Genomic DNA, 21,877 nt, shown 5'->3' on the forward strand with positions numbered 1-21,877 from the left:
AGTATACTTACACAAACCTAGATGGTATACCCTACTACACACCTAGGACCACCAAAATATACATGCTACATTGTTGACTGAAACATCATTATGAGATTCATAACTACATAAATATGTGTTGATACACAGAGCAGTATTTATATTAGTCAAAAAAGTAAACAACTTAAATGTACAACAATAGGATAAAATGGGTAAATAAATTATAGTATACTCATTTGATGCAATATTCTGCATTCATTACAAAATTTGGTTTTGGAAGATTAATGTGATAGGAGAAAGCCCATGATATACTGTCAAATGAAAATTCAAAACTCTGTATTTTTAATCCTGATTGGTATAGCTTTAATTTTTATTTTATGGCACTAATTTACCTATATAACTATATGCCTGCAAATATTATTATATAGGTTTATTTATTGAGAAAAATGGAAAGAAAACACATCATAATACTTTATTAGTGATTTTAATTATTTTTAATTAGAAAAAATGTTATTTTAAAAATAATAATTGATACATGGAATTGTAAATTACCTTCCTATATATAGTACAGTATTTTGGAAAAACTAAAAACAAAAGTCCCATTTTTCAATAATCAAGCCACTTTTGAAGGTAGACATCTATGTTCTTAGGGTTCCTGGATTGGCATTTGAGGAGACCACTAAATTGTGCCTCTTCAGACAATCGTGATTCCTTACCTCCTCCATGACCACAGTACTCTATCAGATGGGTTTTTGCTTGCCCAGAATACATGTGGTTTTCTGTCTGTGGTCGTGGAGCACTGACTTAATTTATTATAATTAGAATTTTAGATATGATCACACCATTTTAGACATGTTGCATATACAGAATAAAGTATAATTTTATATCATTTTCATATTTTGTTCATAGTAATGAGTAGACTACTTCAGTTTAAAATAGAATAATGCTGAATAAAATCATTCTAGTAATGAAGGGTTTAGTGAAAAGGATATGACCTAAGAATATTGCTGGGTACTTAAGCTTTTTACAAGGGTTAGGCCAGTAACAAATATATTTTTAAAAGGTGGGAATAATGGATGAATGTATAATAATGTTCTCATAAACATCTGCAAAATCTGGTTTACAAAAACAACATAAAAGATGACAAATATCACTGTTTATCTTAAGTATATAAAATATCACCTAGAAATAATTTTCCCCTCTTTACCATATATAGGCATAATTAGTATCTGCCATCTGTTTCAATGTATCTTTTATGTGTTTGTGTTTATTTCTAGAATATCAAATAAATAGGTAAAATGGAAATTCAAATCTGCAAATTCAGGGCTAATTTAGTAACTTAAATCATTGTATTCTAGTTGACTAAGAGGTTAGTTCGCAGGAACTTTATTTAGCTTCTAAGGCCTAAGAAGAAGACAGGTTTCTTATATATAGTTTTTCTTATCAAGTTTTGTAAATGTACATTAAAAATGCAATCAAGTATCACAAAGCAAAGTTCGAATTCCAATTAAGTTTGAACAAAAAGAAAGGCAAAAAGAAGGTTCATTTTACCAAATTGTAAGACTTAAAGCACTGAACACACAAAAAAATGTTCAAATAGATTTCGAATCTATATTTTAACCACTGAAAGAAGAAAAATAAGAGACTGAAATGAAGTGAGTAAAATGGAAAAAGAAGAAAGATATGATCTAAGTGGAAGGAAAGATAGGAAGGGTGGGCTAGAATGTTCAACTGGGGAACAAAAGAATTGAGAGAGGAAGAAGGGGAGAAGAAAGAAAGGGAAGATATTATAATTGTCAGCATTATATATATATATTTATACACAAAATGTGTGTGTATTATAATTGTCAGCAGTACAAATATACAGACACTTGTATATGTATACTATATATCTTACACCTAGGTATATCCTTCCCCACACCAGCGTCCAGCATCTGACCTAGAAGTCCCACTTGTAACTTCATCATGTCCAGCTGGCTGGATTCCTCCTCCCCCATCCAAACCGTGCCCCACCTTGTAAGGACCTAACCTGTCCCTGATGACATTGCTGTCAGTTCATTCTTTTGCTCCCATAGTTAGGTGTAGAGATCCACCAACAGGCCTGTCTTCTATTTCCGAGTGTCATCAGGACGCACATATTACATGGTTCAGCTGTGCACACCAAAAAGCTTGCTTATGTTAAGAGAGTAGTGATACCAAAAGAATTAGATAGCTAAATTTCAAAAACTTACCATTGGCTAGATGAGTCTAAATTTGAACCCAGAAGTTCTCTACCTCTGCTTTTAAAATCAGGAAGAATCTCTTGCATTCAGATAAAGCATACGGTCATGGGGTAGTCAATGAATAAAAAACTCTATCTGCTTATGATCCAAAAAGGTTGGGACCATAAACATGATGAGGCAGACCTTCCAGATGTCAGCTTTATAATTAAGAAAATAAGATTCAGTTGTGGGCCCAAATGTATTAAGGAAAGGGAGAAAGAAGATAAGGTGTGATAGAGTAGAAGGAGTGCCTAATTTGGATCTATATCCGTAAGCTAGGATACCACTAATTTCATCTATGAAAGATCATTTACAAATCTAACAGCATTACTTTCTGCCTAGTTGAAGTGAACACGCAACTACCATGTGTGTGTGTATGTGTATGTGAGAGAGAGACAGAGAAGGAGACAGAGAGAGGGAATATAAGAATCAGACTTAAAGATTGAGAAAGAAAAAAGAAGAAAGAAAAGTACATTAAATACTCAGCATGGTAAATATTTTATAGGATATAACAATTAAAACTCTGATTCAAAATAGCTTTACTTATCAGAAGTAGGATATTTTATTAGTCTGTTTTTTAATGAAAGGGCAAATTAGAGATCTACTTTGCTATGATATCTCATTTTGAACAACAATCATTATCTTTTGGGAATCTCAGATTTTGATTTTTAAAACCAAAGACTTGTCTGAGAAATAATCTGTTTCTTTCAACATACATTCTTGCATAGCTTCACTAAAAATGAGTGCCCTTCTTTTGGCAATTGGTGATCTATATGCCTGAAGGGTAAATTGGATATATTTTATGTACTAGATCGTAGTTCTTTTGATACCTACAGAATAAACTCTTTTCATTTAACTTCCTTTTCCAACTGACACTTTTTGCTGATTTATTGCAAGCTAAAGGATAAATAAATGTATGTGTTTCATGTAAACTCAAAAGTATCTCTCTAGTTTTAAAGTGATAAAGAAACTATTTTCCACCATTTAATTCTCACATGTATAAGGAACTGGTTTTATCCTCTGAATGCAAAATGGATATATCTTTTGGAAACTTTTTAATGCCATTCTTTACCTGATACATTTTTTAAATTATGTATTTCAGGCCCTGCTTGATACTCAGAATCTTTTGCGTGCACAAATCACAAATTTTACATTCAACCTGGGATTTTCAGGGAAATTTTACCATACAGGTAAGAAAAAGGGATTAACTGTTCTCATTAAGGCTTCTCTGATCACTCTATTTAAAATTGCACACTTTTCCTGCCCACACTGTCCTACATTCCCTATGTTCCTCCCCAGCATTTTATCATTCAATTCTATTTAACATGCTATTTTTTAATTTTTGTAAAATATTAATGGTTTGAAAGTTTATGGAACTATCTGATGGCCTTTCATTTTTATTGAATTATAATTTACATATATAGAAGTACATAAATAGTAAATGTGATATTCAGTGAATTTTCAACGTGTACACAGCTGTGTAAAGAACAGGCAGATCAAGAAAGAGAACACTTCCAAAATCTCCACTTCTTGTGCCCCTCACAATAACTAACTTCTCTCAAAGAAAAGTAGTATCCTGACTTCTAATATCATGAATTAGTTTTGCTTGGCTTTGAGTGGTATGTAAAAGGAATCATACAGTAAAGATTCATCTGTATCCAGCTCATTTTGTACAATGTTATTTTTGTTTCAGAGATATTACTGTCTATAGGTTATAATTCTTTCCTTTTCCTTGCTGTACAGTATTCCATTGTCTGAACATACAAAATTTACTTGTCTGTTCCATTCAGCTGTAGATGGTTGGGTGTTTCCAGACTTTGAGTTTTTCTGAATAGAAATGTTCATAACTTCCTGTTATGAACATTTTTATACCTGTCCTTCAGGGGACTTGAGTATTCTTTTCTGTTAATCATCAACTAGGAATGGAATTGCTAGTTATGTGGCACACTTATAATTAATTTTAGTAGAAAATGTCAGTTTTTCAAAATGGTTGTACCTGTTTATATTCCCAACAGTATGAGTGTTCCTGTTGCTCTGTATGCTTGCCAGTATTTGATATTGTTTGTCTTTTTAATTTTAGCTTTTCTGGTGAACATGTAGAGATATCATAATAGGGTTTTAATGTACATTTCTCTGAAGAGCAGTAAATGATCTTTGTTCGTATGTTGACTGGCTATTTGGATATCCTCTCTTGAGGAGTATCTGGGTTTTCTGCTTTTACTTAATGATTTGTAGAAATTCTTTCCTTGAAGTTTACAGTTCCATGTGTTCCAAGTACTTTCTCCTGCTGTCTGGCTGTCTCTTAATTTTCCTTATGGCATTTTTAATGAACAAAAATACTTAATTTTAGGTCGTTCAATTTATCATTTTTTTCTTTAATAGTCATTGTTTTCTATCTTATTTAAGAAATCTTTGCATACTACAAGAACATGAATTTTTTTTCTTTTTGAGACAGGATCTTGCTCTGTTGCCCAGGATAGAGTGCAGTGGTGCAAACACAATTCACTGCAGCCTCAACCTCCTAGGCTTAAGAAATCCTCCCACCTCAGCCTTTTGAGTAGCTGGGACTACAGGCCCATGCCACCATGACTGGCGAATTTTTCTTGTAGAGAAGGGGTCTCACTATGTTGCCTAGGCTGGCAATGTATAAATCTGTGATACATCTGGAACTGATTTTTGTGCATATATCAGATAGGGGTCTTTTTTTCATAAAAATATCTAATTGGTTAGCCAGACATGGTGACATGTGCCTGTAGTCCCAGCTACTCAGGAGACTGAGATGGGAGGATAACTTGAGCTCAGGAGGTCTAGGCTGCAGTAAACTATGTTCATGCCACTGCGCTCCAGTCTAAGCAACAGAGCAAGAATCTGTCTCTTAAAAAAAAATCTAATTGGCTGGGTGTGGTGGCTCATGCCTGTAATCCCAGCACTTTGGGAGGCCGAGGCGGGTGGATCGCGAGGTCAGGAGATCGAGATCATCCTGGCTAACACAGTGAAAACCCGTCTCTACTAAAAATACAAAACATTAGCCAGGCATCGTGGCAGGCCCCTGTAGTCCCAGCTACTAGGGAGGCTGAGGCAGGAGAATGGCGTGAACCCAGCAGGCGGAGCTTGCAGTGAGCCGAGATTGCGCCACTGCACTCCAGCCTGGGCTACAGAGCGAGACTCCATCTCAAAATAATAATAATAATCATCATCATCATCATCATCTAATTAGCACCCAGTATTGAAAAGACCATCCTTTCCCACTGCTTCATAGTGTCATTATTATCATAAATTATATGGCCATGTAACTGTGGACTCTCATTCTGAATTTCCCTATTAAATGTGAAAAGAAATCACTCTAAATATTGAGAATAATTAAAAAGTTTTTTCACAACCATAATTAAAATGAGTAAAGATATTTTGACTTGCCTCAGGATAGATAACACAATTTCATGATTGAAAGCATTACTCTGTATTTTTAGATGTTAAAAAAACTGATTACATGTATTGGTATACTCATATAATGGAATACTCTGCAGTCATTAAAAAGAGATAATTTTAAATATAAACCATATAGAAAAAGCTCTCAAGAAACACTGAAAAATCAGTGTACAGTACAGTGATTAGAACATGCTCCCATTTGTATAAAAATACAGAAGATAAAAGCTATACAAAAGTCAAGGTATAGTACAGTGATTAGAATATGTTCTCATTTGTATAAAAATAAAAGAGGAGGTGAAATCTGTACAACTCTATGTATAGAACTCTTGTAGCTTAGAAAACTCAGTTACCAAGTAGTTAAGTAACTTGTGCCATGCAAGATGTCTTAAATAAGATAGAAAAGGCTGACCATTAAAGAAAAAAATGATAAACTGAATGACGCTAAAATTAAGTATTTTTTATATAAGGGCTATTAATACAAGTATAGGATATCTGTGGGAGAATTCATAATAAACTGATAGTAATGGGTAACTATGAATGTATTAGTCAGTTTTCATGCTGCTAATAAACACATACCTGAGACTGGGTAATTTATAAAGAAAAGAGGTTTAAAGGACTCACAGTTCCACATGGCTGGGGAGGCCTCACAATCATGGCGGAAGATGAAGGAAGAGCAAAGGGGTGTCTTACATGGCAGCAGGCAAGAGGGCTTGGTAACTTAATGCAGGGTAACTCCCATTTATAAAACCATAAAATCTCGTGAGACTTCTCATTCACTATCATGAGAACAGTATGGGGGAACCTCCCCCATGATTCAATTATCTCCAACCAGCCCCAGCCTTGACACATGGGGATTATTACAACTCAAGGTGAGATTTGGGTGGGGACACAGAGCCAAACCATATCAGTGAAGAAGAGAATTTGAGAATCAAACAAGAGAGATGAAAAGAAGAGTTACTTTTTACTAAATTTTTTCTGAGCCTTTGCATTTTATAACATATATGTGTGTTAGATCTAAATGATTAAACACATAAGTAATTTTTTAAAGTGATATCATATTTAAGCAAGTTTATCAGTTTTCTACAATTGCAAATGCTTTTCAAATTTTTCATTTGATAATATGAGCAAGAGTTACTTTGTATGTATTTGATGAGTACCTTCAAGGGTTTTATAAACATATCATGCTGAGAATTCTATCTATATACTACTAACATCAATATAATCTCTATATGCACATAAACAACATAAATAGTAATTTTATTTTTAGATAGAAGCATACTGTATTTCTAGAGTAAGTCAATTTCCATTTGTTTCCATGGAAGTTAGAGAGCCATGAGACTTGACTATAGTATTTTCCTATTGTAAAATTGTGTAATGAATACAATATGTATAATCATACAACTACATATAACTTTCACCTACCAATTTGAAAATTGTGTAGGTTTTAAGAATAACTTTAACATAAGAAGCTTGGAAGCTTTTATTCCCCTGAATTTCTTAGATCAATATATAAAATACACATTTTCTGTGATTATTTTAAATATTAACAACTGGGAACCTCATGATTATGTTTGACTTTGTTTTATGATTCAGTGAGTTGGTTCTTATTGTAACCTCAAAAATAAAAACATAATTAGATATCTATTTTAAATCTTTTGCTTACAGGAAAGTTCTTCTACCTTGGCAATAGATATGTGAAGTGAGAACTTTCTCTTTATGTGCAGAGGTTTAGTTCATCTTTCTAGTGAAGTTAGACTCATAGCATAACTAACTTTCACAATGGAGAGCTCCAAGAGCTTAAGGAAACAGAAGACTGCCCATAACCTCTTCCTAAACTTCTGAGTTAGGATATCCTAACTTCAGGATGATTATCTTAGATTCTTTGACATCCATTGAATAAAGGAAAATTATCATATGGATGAAAAACCACCATGGCAAAATTAGGGTGAAATATGTGGTGTGTTTAGGGGGAGAGGGAGAGAGTAGGAAGAGACATCACAGCAAAACCAGGACAGCCCAGATTTGCTCAAGAAATACAAGAAAACACTCCTGGCAACTCCATTATTTTTTTGCCCCTCATTGAATACTGGGGAATGATGCTAGCCAATTCATGTCATTCCTTCTCATCTCTGCAAGGTTTGTCCTCTTTCTTTACTTGGGCACTTCCCACAGCTCATAATAAGAGTATCCTCTCCCTAAGTGAGAGAAAGTACAACACAGATGGAAACAGAGGCCAAGGTTTGAAAGGGTCTTGTTAGCTGTGTATAATATGAGAGTTTCCACAAAACTTAGCCAGGGTTGTCTAAGACCAGTTAAATCATTTTTTAGAGGGAAAAGATACAAAATTTAATATTTGATCTTTCAAAAATTAGATGGGATAAAAAGTAATTGAATTATATTGTCTTCCTTTCTAAATGAAGAAATTGCTATTCCTTTTTCTATAAAAAAAATTCTATCCATTTTACTCAGTCTTGAAGGGAAAAAGAAAAGTGGCATTGTCATAACAGTAATACTTTATGTCAGAAGAGAGCTTTATCTTGTTTGATTTATTTTAATTTTTGAAGGGTATGTGCATTTATGTGAGAAATAAAGGGGTAAAACATAAAAATCATAGTTCCCTTTTAGTGCTTTGTTAAACACTTTTCATGTACTTTTTCACTGAATCCTAGAAGTTAAAGAATGTGTTAACTTGTTTTCTAGATAAGAACATAGAAACTTAAAGGCACCCAAGGTCACATAGCTTGTGAAGTGTCAAAAAATAGTCTTAACTCATCCTTGACTAGGGAAGCTGAATGGCAAAAGATTCTCCTTATTTATAGATTTGTTAGCTTTTTATGTTTCCCCAAATCACTGAGATCCAGTAGTACCTGTACATTCTAATTATATTATAGAATAAATTAACAATGAGAAGAGCAATGTTATATTGAATGAATAAATGCTGATCTTATTTCTAGACTCAACGTTTGGCCAGTGAATGATAGTTAAGGGCCCTGAATTTGGAGTTGCTCAATCTGAGTTAGAACTCAGAATTTCAATTCAGGCTCTGTCTCAAACCTCTCAGTGAGATGGAACAAGTTACTTCACCTCTCCAAATGTCAATTCCCTTATCTGTAAAATGAAGTTAGCAGCAGCACTCACCTCATGAGGTTGTTTTGAGAATTAAGTGAAATGATGTTTGTAAAGTACTCAACACAGTGCTTGACATAACAACACAACATAAACTCTCAATCAATGATGATTTTAAATATAATATCAGAATAGCAAATACTACAGATAAAATAGTGTAGAGAAGTTATTTAAATAAATATATTAAAAAATAAATTATAGTTTGCAATAACTTCATAAGATTTCAGCATAGTTTTGTGATAAGTTAAGAAATGGCACTTAACACTGTAGAAAAGAGTTTGGAAATTTCTCAAAGAACTTAAAACAGAACTAATATTCAACCCAGCAATGCCATTATTGGATATTATCATATATCCAAAGAAAGAAAATCATTATACCAAAAAGACACATGTACTCACATGTTCACTACAGCACTATTCACACTAGCAAAGACATGGAATAAACCTAGGTGTCCATCAATGGTGGATTGGATGAAAAAAATCTGATACATGTACTCCATGGAATACTACACAGCCATTAAAAAAGGAATGAAATCATGTCCTTTGCAGCAACATGGATGCAGCTGGAGGCCATTATCCTAAGTAAATCGATGCAAGAGCAGAAAACCAAATACCACATGTTCTCATTTATAAGTGAGAACTAAACATCGAGTACTCATAGTCATAGAGATGGCAACAGTAGACACTGGGGACTAATGGCAGACAGGGCAGGAGAAGAGTAAAGGTTGAAAAACTACCTGTTGTGTACTATGCTCACTATCTGAGTGATAGGATCTTTCATATCCCAAACCTCAGCATCATGCAATATGCCCAGGTAACAAACCTGCATGTCCCCCCGAATCTAAAATAAAAGTTGAAAATAAAATAAAATACATATAATCTGCATCTTCCCAGAAAAAGGAAATGGCACTTAGAATTGAGGAATTGGACTTCTTGTTCTTCTTTCTTCCTCCAGTTCTGACAAAGGTGGGCAAAGTGGGGAAGCAAAGAGTGGGCAAGAGGCCACGACAGTCCAACCAAATGTAATTAACCCATAGTTAATTACACTTCAACTAATTTTTAATCATGATTTTTTTTTTTTTTTTTTTGAGATGGAGTCTCGCTCTGTCGCCCAGGCTGGAGTGTAGCGACGCCATCTTAGCTCACTGCAAGCTCTGCCTCCCGGGTTAACGCCATTCTCCTGCCTCAGCCTCCTGAGTAGCTGGGACTACAGGTGCCCACCACCACGCCCGGCAAAATTTTTTTTGTATTTTTAGTAGAGATGGGATTTCACCATCCCATCTGAACTGAGATAAATATGTCAGAAGGCAGATATCATTTGTCTAACTCTTGCATGATTCAAATATATGAATATTTTAGTCACAGATTTCACCATGATATTCAGGAAAGGACAACAAATGCCTGAGCTATCTTTTTAGCCAGGATGGTCTTGATCTCCTGACCTCTTGATCTGCCCGCCTCAGCCTCCCAAAGTGCTGGGATTACAGGCATGAGCCACCATGCCCGGCCCATAATTTTTAAAGTAATAAGCAACAGACATTTGTTTTCAATGCAATTCTAATGTAAAACATTCTCAAAGTAGGATTAAAAGAAATCAGATAAGACAAATCTATAAAGAGAAGACATAAAATTGTGCCTAATATGAACTGAGATAAATATGTCAGAAGGCAGATATCATTTGTCTAACTCTTGCATGATTCAAATATATGAATATTTTAGTCACAGATTTCACCATGATATTCAGGAAAGGACAACAAATGCCTGAGCTATCTTTTCAAAGAACCCTGAGATCTGCTGCTCTGTTCTGATAAATAATATTTGAGCAGAGGCAAACTAAAAAAACATGAATAAAGGGAAGATGACAGGAAAGCTGCAAGGAAAGATAAGAATTATAGGCAACAGGGAATAGAGCTTAAAAGCAGTGGGAGAGGAGACTTCTCATAAACTAGGGAATATCAGCTCACTGACATTGCAGGGTATGTGGAAATCAGGAATGAGTTGATTTCTGGGAAACTCCAAGAGACTCTGCTTGCTCTCAATGTGAGAAAATAAAATGGCAACAAATAACTGACACTAATACAGTGTCCTGGAGACTACAAAATGTTAAGCAACAGGGGAGTATCTTGGTTAGAAGCAGAGATGTTTAAATGCAGGGAAACTAAATGACATCATTCTTATGTCAAGCAAAACGTGTTTAAGATCACCAGTCACACCTACAAAATGCTTCTTTACAAAGGTCACCTTATTTATCACCTCGAATTTAGAAGGACCCAAGAACCTGCTATGGTTGGGATCATCAGAGTTTCTAAACCCCTGAATCCATCTTCCTATTTTTCTTGCCTTTCTCACTATGAAGCTTCCCTGAGCCATAAGATAACCACTCAGAAGCGCCAAGAATGCTGGTGACTCATTCATTAATCAGGCCAATGAGTTAATATAATGATTTGGTCAGTTGTTGAACATAATGTCACCTCTGCCACATAGCACCTGTGAAAACTACCTTCTCCTTTCATGTAGTATTATAATGAGGAAAAAAAAACTCAAGGAGCCATGCAAGGAAACACAAGAAGAACAGAAGTAGGAAATACAGGAGGAAAAGAAAGGGGTATTATAAGTTACCCAATATTGCCAGAATTATGTATACACTACCTCCCCCCAAAAATAAAATAGGTACTGCTGTCCATCTCTTTACCTACATGAATACAGACATTAAAGAGGTCATGTGACTTGGCCACACAACTCAAATATGTTGGAACCTAAAAATAAACTAAAACCTTCTGACTCCAAAGGCTACACTTGTTCTACTATACAATGGTAACATAAGTGTATATGAAGAAGAAAAAAATAAAGAAAATAAAACATTAGATTTAAATATGTAATCTTTGTACGTAGTGGAGAGGAAGTTCCTTCATATCAGTAGAGTACTTAAGCATGTGAAAGTGAAACTGAAGACTGCCCTTGTTGAATGATTATGCTATTCCACTCACTCTATAGCACTTAATCTTTGTTTCTTCTGTATACATTTGAATGACCATGAAATCTCATAGTATGCCTTTATCTCTAGTAAAGGTTTTCAATGCCCACCAAATCACAGGACCTGATTCTTTTCCTGCCAATAGGCTCTGCCTCCCTTCTTTGGGAAACTGAATGAACAATGTTAACAGGAACTGGGTTTAGTTGACTGGTCCAGGGTAGCAGTCCATTCTCCATCTTTAGCCTGTAGGGCTCTAATAAAACAAATCACATCAGAGCTGCCATTGAAAATATGGGAGGAGATTTTTCTCCACACAAAAAGGACATCATAGGAAGAACCCACTACTCAGGGAGCTTATTGGATTCAATGTTGTGGCTAAAATTCAAGTGTGGCTGCATAATTTTGTAATGACTAGTATTATGATATTCCAGGACAGTAGTGAGCACCTTATACTGCTCTTATTTTATGCTATAGTAAAGAAGATATGCCTAGGGAAGTACAAAAAGGACTCTTAGCCCCTTCAAATAAGGTAAAAGAACAGTGAAATTTCCCACAGTCAACTGAACTGCAGGCCAAGGAAAATGGGAGGAAATAAAATGAGTTCAAGTATGAAACCACCGAGAAACAACAACAGGGCTGACCCTTAAGGAAAAAAGAGTTTCATGATGCAAAATCTTCTTCCAACAACTTGAGAGAAAGGACAAGCATATGGAACACAAGTGTACCACCAAGGAGCAGCTTGGATTGTTTTGATAGTGGTGACCATGATTTCACCACTTCACAACTTCTGTCCATCACCTTCACCCTTTCTTCTTTTTTATCCTTCAGTTTTCCCTAATTTTCTCAACAACGATTTCCACATTTCCTTCTTTTCTCTTTCTTATGTGTCAGTTTTCACCAAATACTGAGTAACTTCTTCCCAGACCTAAGGAGGAACCCGAATAAAAGAATTATTTTGTTGTATACACAGCCCATGTCACAATGACCTACTACTACTGAGGCTGTGACACATATTCCTTGCTCATATTTCCTCAATTACATTTCCTACTTATCCCCCATTCTCTCCAGACTATAAATTGCACAAAAATGCTGAAAGTTGAGTTCTAATATCCTTGGGAATGGTTATATATTTCCATCTTGCAGTGATTTCATATCCATGTCTCATGTTTAATAACATTTAAGAGTTTTACATGGTCTCTGATTATTTCCTGATTAACAGATTTTCCTTGATACATTTGGGTTTAAAGCCTTATACGTAAAACAGAATAAATGATGGCTTCTAAATACATATATGAGAAAAGATTAAATAGATAAGTAGATTGATTGATCATAGATCAGTGTAACTGGAATTAATTGGATAATATTTTCCCCCCCTAAAGGAACTGAAGAGGAAGATGAAGGAGATGACTGTCTGTTGGGGTCTGTGGATGAGTTCTGGTGGTTTCCTCACATGTGGAGCCATATGCAGCCCCACCTCTTCCACAATGAGTCATCTTTGGTGGAGCAGATGATTCTCAACAAAAAATTTGCCTTAGTAAGTAACTCACTTTGTTGCATTGAAGTAGTGTACACTGATTGGAGAAATGAAAAGATTCTTACATTGTGGCATAATTGCGCTTTTCAGTGGCTTTTCCATATGATCATTTGGAATATTTTGGTATTGCCGCCTTTCAGTATGTGGCTCTTGAGTTTGTATTGAGTGCTCACCACTATGCTTAATGTTTTGAAGGATCTAATTTGAGAGGGACCTCACAAAATACAAGATTTATTATGACATTATGGTCAGAGCACCTAAGACATGGCTCCTGTCCAGAAGGAGTTTCCTGCTGCACTGAGAAGGCAGAAATATGCATGTTAAACAATTCCCCAACAAAATGAAATACTTTTTCAAGACCTAATGACAAACCTTACAGCCACAAAACCCACAGTTCAAAGAAATAAGTATCACTGGGAGTAGCCCAAGATGGATTCTTCTGGAAATGAGATTTTAGATACGTCCTGAAATAAGAATAAATCTTGGGGATCAGGATTAACTGAAATGAAATGAGGCTGAGGGAAAAGAGCAGGTAGGAGACCATAATGACCGTATGAGGTAATAAAGACTCAATCTAAACAGTTAAAAGCATTGCAAACATATATGCTGTATGGATGGAACATTTGTTTGGCTGAAGCAAGGTACACCATGTAATACTGAAGGGTTTATATTCAGGACAGGGAAATTTATAGTAAAAGTTTAAATAAGCACATTATGAAGAAAAATGTGCTTGTGATCAGAGAGAGTACCGAGGTACACTTACATGGAATGGTTTTCTACACCAACTGTTAGAACTAAGAAGTTTCAGTTGGTTCTCACAGTACCTTACTCAAATATATACAAGACAAGGTTAGAATGTATACACTATATTTTTTTTCTTGAGGATATACAAGACCAAATACTTTATGGTGGCATCAGGGGCCCATATTTGTCTTTTAGCTTCAATCTACTCCCCCAAATAAACAAATAGCTTCAGGTGCACCTTTGCCACATATTGATATTTTGTCAAGAAAGCAAGAATAGTGCTCCTCCACGCTGATATTGTGAAAATGTTTTGATGGTATATGCAAACTGCTGTGAGAAGGAGAGTCATCTTTTTTCCTAAAAAAATAAACAAACAATAAGCAGCATGTAAAATTGGTAAAACGGCCCCAGAATTTGTAACAGAAAGTGCTAAAACTCATATCTCAAAACAGCAGACATTAATTCTGTCATTTTCAGAAATCTAGACTGTTGATATTGACAATGTTAATCACTAATAAATTATGTGGGGAAAAAATTACTTTGTGGTTTACTTCTAAATCTGTTGAGAAAAAGAGAAAGGGATTTGTGAGAGACGAAAATACGTAAATACACTAAAGTAAAGCACCAGTAAAAGATAAGATACTGAGAAGTGAGGAGTGAAATTGTTGTTGTTGTTGTTGCTGTTTTGATAGCTTTCCAAAAATAATGTACCAAAGCAGCTTTGATAAAAGACATGTCATTCACTGTTATATCTGCTGAAACTAGAATAGTATCTAGAAATTACTTGAGCGAATCAATGAATGCCAATATTATGTTTATGTTTAAAACATTTGCAGATATTTGGAAGTACATACCCTAAGAATATACTTAGGCTGGGTGCAGTGGCTCATGCCTGTAATCCCAGCACTTTGGGAGGCCGAGGTGGGCGGATCACGAGGTCAGGAGATCGAGACCATCCTGGCTAACATGGTGAAACCCTGTCTCTACTAAAAAATACAAACAATTAGCCGGGTGTGGTGGCGGGCGCCAGTAGTCCCAGCTACTCAGGAAGCTGAGGCAGGAGAATGGTACGAACCCAGGAGGTGGAGCTTGCAGTGAGCTGAGATTGCACCACTGCACTCCAGCCTGGGCGACACAGCCAGACTCCCTCTTAAAAAAAGAAAAAAAAAAAAAGAATAGACTTAATACATATGCTAGAACAGGCATGCACAGGAGTTACATGCATTTTTTAGAAGTCCCAACTAAAAAGTATCATGCATAAAAGAATAATTCAAAAACAATATCTGGTCATTCTTAACCACCTAAGTGTTAAGCAAAGCAGATTTCTTAGAAGCGTCATTCCTAACTACATGTTGGCAATTCAAATTATTGTTTTTGAAGCAGAAGAGAGTAGTTGTAATAGATCTTCAAAAATAAGAACAAATATATTATTTAGTGTTTAATCAAATCCAGGACAAGTAGAATTTATTTTGTTGCAAGAGGATAGATATGAAAAAAGACTGAATCCAGAACCAGTCCCTCCCCAGCCATAACAATATGAAAGAGCACATATAAATAAGGCATTTGGGAACAGCAATTAGCATATAACACTCAATAGATGGCAGCTGCTGTTTTTATCATTATATCTAGTATCATAAAATTGCCATCTTTAATTTTTGCCTAGGCTCCTGAGGTGTTTGGACTGACAGGTAAGAGGGACAAAAATCCTTAAGTTTAAAAGTTTACTTTGTATTGGGGTGGCATTTGTTTAATGTGAATTTTACCCAATTTCTAAATATGTGTTAACTCTTTTACTTTCCATTAAGCATTAGGGTTACAAAACTGCATTGTTTCTGACTTTAAAGATATAATAAGAAAAGATCAAGGGTTTCCAATTTTAACATATTTTTATTATTTCTTTTAATTCTCAAAATTAACCCGGAATTGTAGGTCTATTTATTTTCCCATTATAGATGAAGCAACTGAGAATCAGAGAAATGCAGTGACTTATTCATGATTATAAAACTCACTAGCAGTATAATTAAGATCAGAAATCTTAATGCTGCATAAATTGCAGTGTTAGGTCTTCTAATGTGGCATAAAGTGTGCCCCCCCGCCCCGAGGCTTCCTCCCTAGCCTCCCAACCCAATTCACAGGTGTGAATCAAGATTTCTTTTCTGCTGGTAATCCAAGGGAATATCTGGTTATGCTGGTAATATAAAGGAAATGGAGAACTTGAGGTGGAACTCACAGGGCAACTTTTCCCTCGGATTCCCTGAAGTTCCCTAATATAGGCAGAGTCTCTAAAATGTTGGAGGGGGTCGAAGGGGTAGGGGAGACAAAAAGCTAAATCTGAGGAAATTTCCACTTGACCAAATATCACTTCTCATGTATAGTTACAGAATCCACTTTAATTCAATGAAAAGTACTCTGGAGAAAATTCTACTTCAACTCACTAGATGGAACAAGCAAATGTTTAACCTGTGCTAATATGGCATTTCTAAATTGGGTTATATCCTGCTCTTCTCCACCAGCTTGGAGGCTCTTGATTTTAAAATGAGTGTTGGTATTTCCCAATGAAAAAAGTGAAAAAACATGCAAAGAAGCAGTGGGCTGTCTTGGGAGCAAATAGGTGTTCAAACAAGAATGGAGGTCATGGATGCAATATTCAAATGGGTAATTGCGTTAGAGGACATTTAAAGTACCCTTCCAGCTAAGAGAATTTCCGAGACTGTGATCTAAAACTTTTGGGTTTCGGCCTTTGCTATCATCATTTACAGTCACATAGCTGCTGTTTTCATTGAGTTTTAACAAATACATCTTATCTATTATCCTTTTGCACAATGTGGACACATCTGACTCACAAACAAATTTGATGTCTATTTTAATTTGTCTTTGAAAGCTCTAACAGTTTATTATGAAAGGTCAAGTAAATCCTTTAAGCAAACTTGCATTTGATGATTACACCCATCAGGAAATGCAGCTTTAGAGGTTGAATGGAAAAAATTTTTAGTTACCAAATATAGGATAATTCAGGGGTTAAACTGCAATTTCAACAGGGGATTTTTTTTTGAAAGGTACAAATTCTGAGACAAAGATTAAATGTATCATTAATAATGACCTACCACAAAATTTAAAATATCAACTGTACAGTGTGTAAAATAGAATAACATATCATTAGAAAGGTAAAATAGTATTCTAGTTAAACCTCAAAAAAGTCTTCAATAGTATATACTCTCAATTGAAGAACTGTATCTAAATTTTGGAAAATGGTGGTGGTTAAATTTTTAATGATAAAATAGTTAATAGATATTTCTATCATAGAACTCTGCCAATATCAGATGATACTTAATGCTTTTACAGACAATACTATTAAAAGTAGTAGTAGTAGAACAATGTTCCTGATAACATAAAATCTTACTGAAGATTGAACTTCTAATTGTATCATCATCATTCTTTTAAATGGTGTCCTTTTTGCCTCTCTTTTCCAAGTGCAGCAGAACCTGTTAATTTACATTAGCTGGAATGTCTATTGTCAATTATAAAACTTTTTAGATTAGTGAGCATGTTAACTTTTCCAATATGGAAATAAAGATTATAGTATCAAAATGTAATTTAAAATATATTGAAAGACTTGCTGGCTTAAGGAATATATGATGATCTTTTAATTAGTTTGCTTGCCAGCTAGAGAATGAATGAATACTACCACTTTTATTTCAGTGATGCACTTTATAAAAAGGCATATGAGATTTTCCTTTTATTGACATTGAACACAAAGTATAATTCTAGGTGTCCTAATAGAGAATTCCAGTCAGGTTGCAAAGAGTCCACTCAGCTGGTAGGCCACTTTAGAGTAATTCAAGCAGCACAGTTTAGAAAGACATTGGCCATTGTTCAGAGCAAAATGACCAATATGATGAAGTCTATAATTTACTTCATAAAATGAATAGCTGAAGGAAATTCAAGAAGGCAAGAGGTAAAAGAGAAGACTAAGGGTTATATTATCAGGGCTACTATTCAACTAAGAGTACTGGTATGGCCATGCCAGTTATTACAATGTTGAAATGTGACAATACTTTACCCCTATCCTGCTACCACATCAGATTCTTCCCCAAGGTGTCCCAAATCTCCCCCATTACTCAGGAACTAAAGGGGCCTGGCCCAGAAAGAGTCTCCAGCACCGATCTCCAGCTGTCCAGCTGGCAGCAGTTCTGATTGGTCAGTGGCATGGCATGCTGGTTGGTAGATATTTTTCGTTATCATTCCAGAAGATAATCAGTCAGTCTTAAGATTTAGAAGAGACTAGAATCAGTATATTTATAAGGAAAGGTATGGAAGTCATATAGATTTAAGAAGTAGAGTTCTTCTAATCTAGATAAGTTATGTATAGAGAATGGTGCTTGACATCTAGTAGGTAGTAGATGTTTGCTAAATAAAAATAAAAGTAAACATTTCTTCTAGCTCTTAAGATTCTATCATTACTGTATTAAAATGTAGGTTTTATTATTATACAGGTATGATGAGTCCAGTAGATCAGGAGACGACTGCCATTGAAAAGATTAGTTTGTTATTCACAGTTACCAAGAGAGGGAGTGTGCCATGGATGCAGGGCCACAAGGGGAAGCACCAGGGTTGCTCAGGAGGCAGAGGGAGCAGGGGGGAAATGTGGGCAAGAGCCTTTACTGTGGTTTCTGCGGGAAAGGTAAGGCAAGACAGGGTAAGCAGGCTCAGGATTGGCTACTTTGAATAATTTCAGTATGCTCTGAGGTGTAAGAGCTGTCTTTAGTCATCTAATACTTGGATCTGGGGTGACTAGATCAAAGAGATAGTTGCTCAACATATGAGAGTCTGATAAAGGAAGCAGAGGAGGGTAGGAGCTCTGAATTGCTTGATTTACATTTGAGAGTGCTCTCAGGGTGGTGTTTGCTATCTCTTGGAATTTGACTAGCCTGAGAACAGCAATCTCTCCAGGGTCAGCAAGGCCCAGATATCAAAGCATCAGAAATACAGAAAATAAAGAGGCATGATGCTTTCTCCCGGTTATGTATCTTGAAGCAATTCCACAGGTTTTCAAAGCCCCTCATCATCCCAGCTGTCATATTCATACAATTTCTAATTTGTAATTCTTATATCCCCCAATCTGAACATTATTGTCCACTGATGTGGTGTTATCAAAGCAGAAAATGGTAAAATATTTTTTCTTTCATATGCACTTTACTTCTATTAATGTAGCCAAAGATCACATTACATTTTTACACCATCATATCACACCTGTGTCTGCCCGACCCTCTGTCCATGAGCCGTTTATTAAACCTTCAAGTATTTATTTTTATCCAGTTGATTTTTTAAACTAAATGCTAGCCTTGGAATTACAATTGTCCCTTTAATATTCCATATTTGTTATATGTTCAGTGTTTTAGTATATCAACCTCCTGCTAAAGACTGACTCTGTTATTTAAAATGCTTTATATCTTTCCTAGCTTTGTGTAATCCCCTATATTTTACAAGTATGACTTTTGCATCTTCAAGTTATTAGTATTGTTGAACATATTAATATGGTTAGAGATTTGTGGTAGAGCAATACATATCCTTTAGCTGTGTTCCCTTGGTATATTTCTAGCAATTGTTTCACATCTATTTTTTCACCAGAATAGTTTAAAATCTGTTTTTCTAAATTGAAACATATCTAATTATTTTTAGAATTATATATTTTAAGTATCTTGAACTCCAAGATAACACTGTCATCTACTCCTAAGTTCTAGCACCTCCACATAGGTGGCAGAATCACAGAACATTAGAGAAGGAGTGTTTAGGATGAAGACAAGCAGGGGAAAATTGGATGTAAGTAGACATACTGGATTACTAATAAATTAACCAAAGAATAGGAAATAAAACCCAGCTTTAACTAAACCAGTGGAAGCGGGATCATAAAGAAGTGAGATGTGAAAAGTATTTCTGACATAGATTCAATAAGGTTTTAATCAGATGGATGATGAGGAAGCATAAGAGAATAACAGGTCAAAAATAACATCAGGGTTTAAGCCTCCCACTTTTCTATCTGTGTGTAACTCTTTAAACTTTTTGCAAATGTGAACTGCTGCTTTTTCTTTAGAAGTTCTGTATTTCACCTACATGAGGATACCCCCTCTTACCCATATCTACAGTACTGCAAAATGTATTCTCATTTGGATATATCATTTGAACTTTTGAAAGTGGTTTTGATTGGAATTCTTTTCTTTGTAAATTCCTGTCCAGATTACCTTCTTTTCCATCCTATGGGAAGACTCCATACTCTCTAACAAGATAGACATTGTAGAAAGAATTCCTCAATTCCTTTCCCTTTTTCCTCTAACAGAAATACTAGATTTCATCTTCAACACATTTATCTGGTAACCTAAACGATTTCATAAAAAGAAAGATAAATTTAGCACATGTACTGCATGAAAATAGTGCCTTACTGTCCAAATTTATGTGGACACAAAATGAACTAACAGGCTTTATGAATTCTCCTAGAAACTCATACTAGTGGGCTGGAGTCAGATGTGGGTATGAGGGTGGGGGAGGTCTATTTCCAGATCCATTCCTGCTGCTCCCGAATTTTCACTGCTCTTTCCTTTTACGCCTTTCATTTACTTAAGATGGAGGGGGCACTTGCATTCTGAGAGGTGGTTATAAACATGGCAGAGATGGAAGTGATGGCAGAAGAAGAAGTAAGAGTCAATTTCACATGAGTGCTAACCTTGGCTCCGCTTTGGCATTTTTGTGTCTCCCACTCCATGTTCCCACGCATTTAACAATTTCTTTCAGTTTTTTTTTTCTTTTGTACCAGCTCCTGCTCCTTTTCAAAATTTTCCATCTCTACTTCACTTCCAAATTTTCAGCCCACACCTAGATTATTGCAGCAGCCTCCAAACTAGTCTCCCCAATTTCCCGTTTTTTTCCTTTAATTTTTGCTCAGATCAGGAAACGTGAAACTTGAAATTCTGTGATTCTGTTTCCGCTGCATGAAACAGAACCTTACGGTTCAGTGAGAAAGATTCTTGACTCTCTTAAGGAAATGTAGGAAGATAAATTGTTGAGCTCCAAAATATTTACTAGACATTGCGCTTAGGGCTTTCCATAAATCCTCGGTTAATTCTCCCAACCACCTGTGAGGTTGCTTATTCTCGTATTGAAAATGAAGAAAGCAAGGCTTAGAGAGCTTATATAAATTTTCCAGTGAAAGCTGGAGAAAGGGTTTTATCTCAGGTCTGTCTAATTCCAAAGCCCATGTAACAACCATGGTTTGTAAAATTAACAAGTAGCCATGCCATTGATACTGTTATTGCTGTTACACAGATCTCATAATCAAAATGTTATTACTTCTTTAAGGAATTATATTTTTACACAAATTCAGAATACAATCTGACTTTTTACAATGTTTTTCTCCTAAAGAGCTGTCTATAGGATTTATGTAGTTTCTTGTGTTTGCGATCTCAGTGCTGCAAGCATTACTGTCCTGGTGGCTTTTATAAATACCAGAGAGTATACGGTGGTTATAACAAAAATCAATATCAACTTTTTATGCTTTCAGAAATATTAAACTTCACTTAAAATTAGTACTATGTAGACTTCAAGATTCCTAATCAACCTTGCATATTTTCAGAGAGATTAAATGTGTGTGCAAGTACTCTGAGAATTTGAGGCTGTCCTGGATTATTTATAGCTTTCTTACCTCTCAAAGACCCCAAAGGTCCACATAAACTTCAAACTCTGAGAAAGCTGAATTAAACCAAACTTTCAATTCCTCCATTATGAATCCAGATAATTTTCTTTTCAGTTATTTTGCTACAGCATAAAAGGTAAGGCTTCATAA

The 21,877-nt window shown here is 35.3% G+C and overlaps 1 protein-coding gene across 3 annotated transcripts in view; it reads left to right on the top strand.

Annotated features, from left to right (window-relative positions):
• Positions 1–21,877, top strand: part of NDST3 (N-deacetylase and N-sulfotransferase 3) — a 202,815-nt gene that overhangs the window by 47,587 nt on the left and 133,351 nt on the right. For all 3 annotated transcript variants that reach the window (XM_001147455.6, XM_009448191.4, XM_016952107.3), the window contains exons 2-3: positions 3,343–3,430; positions 13,145–13,299. In XM_001147455.6, coding sequence (XP_001147455.1) covers positions 3,343–3,430; positions 13,145–13,299 — 243 coding nt within the window. The remainder of the gene's footprint in view (positions 1–3,342; positions 3,431–13,144; positions 13,300–21,877) is intronic.

This window comes from Pan troglodytes, chromosome 3 (assembly GCF_028858775.2).
Source record: "Pan troglodytes isolate AG18354 chromosome 3, NHGRI_mPanTro3-v2.0_pri, whole genome shotgun sequence".
NCBI lineage: Eukaryota > Metazoa > Chordata > Mammalia > Primates > Hominidae > Pan > Pan troglodytes.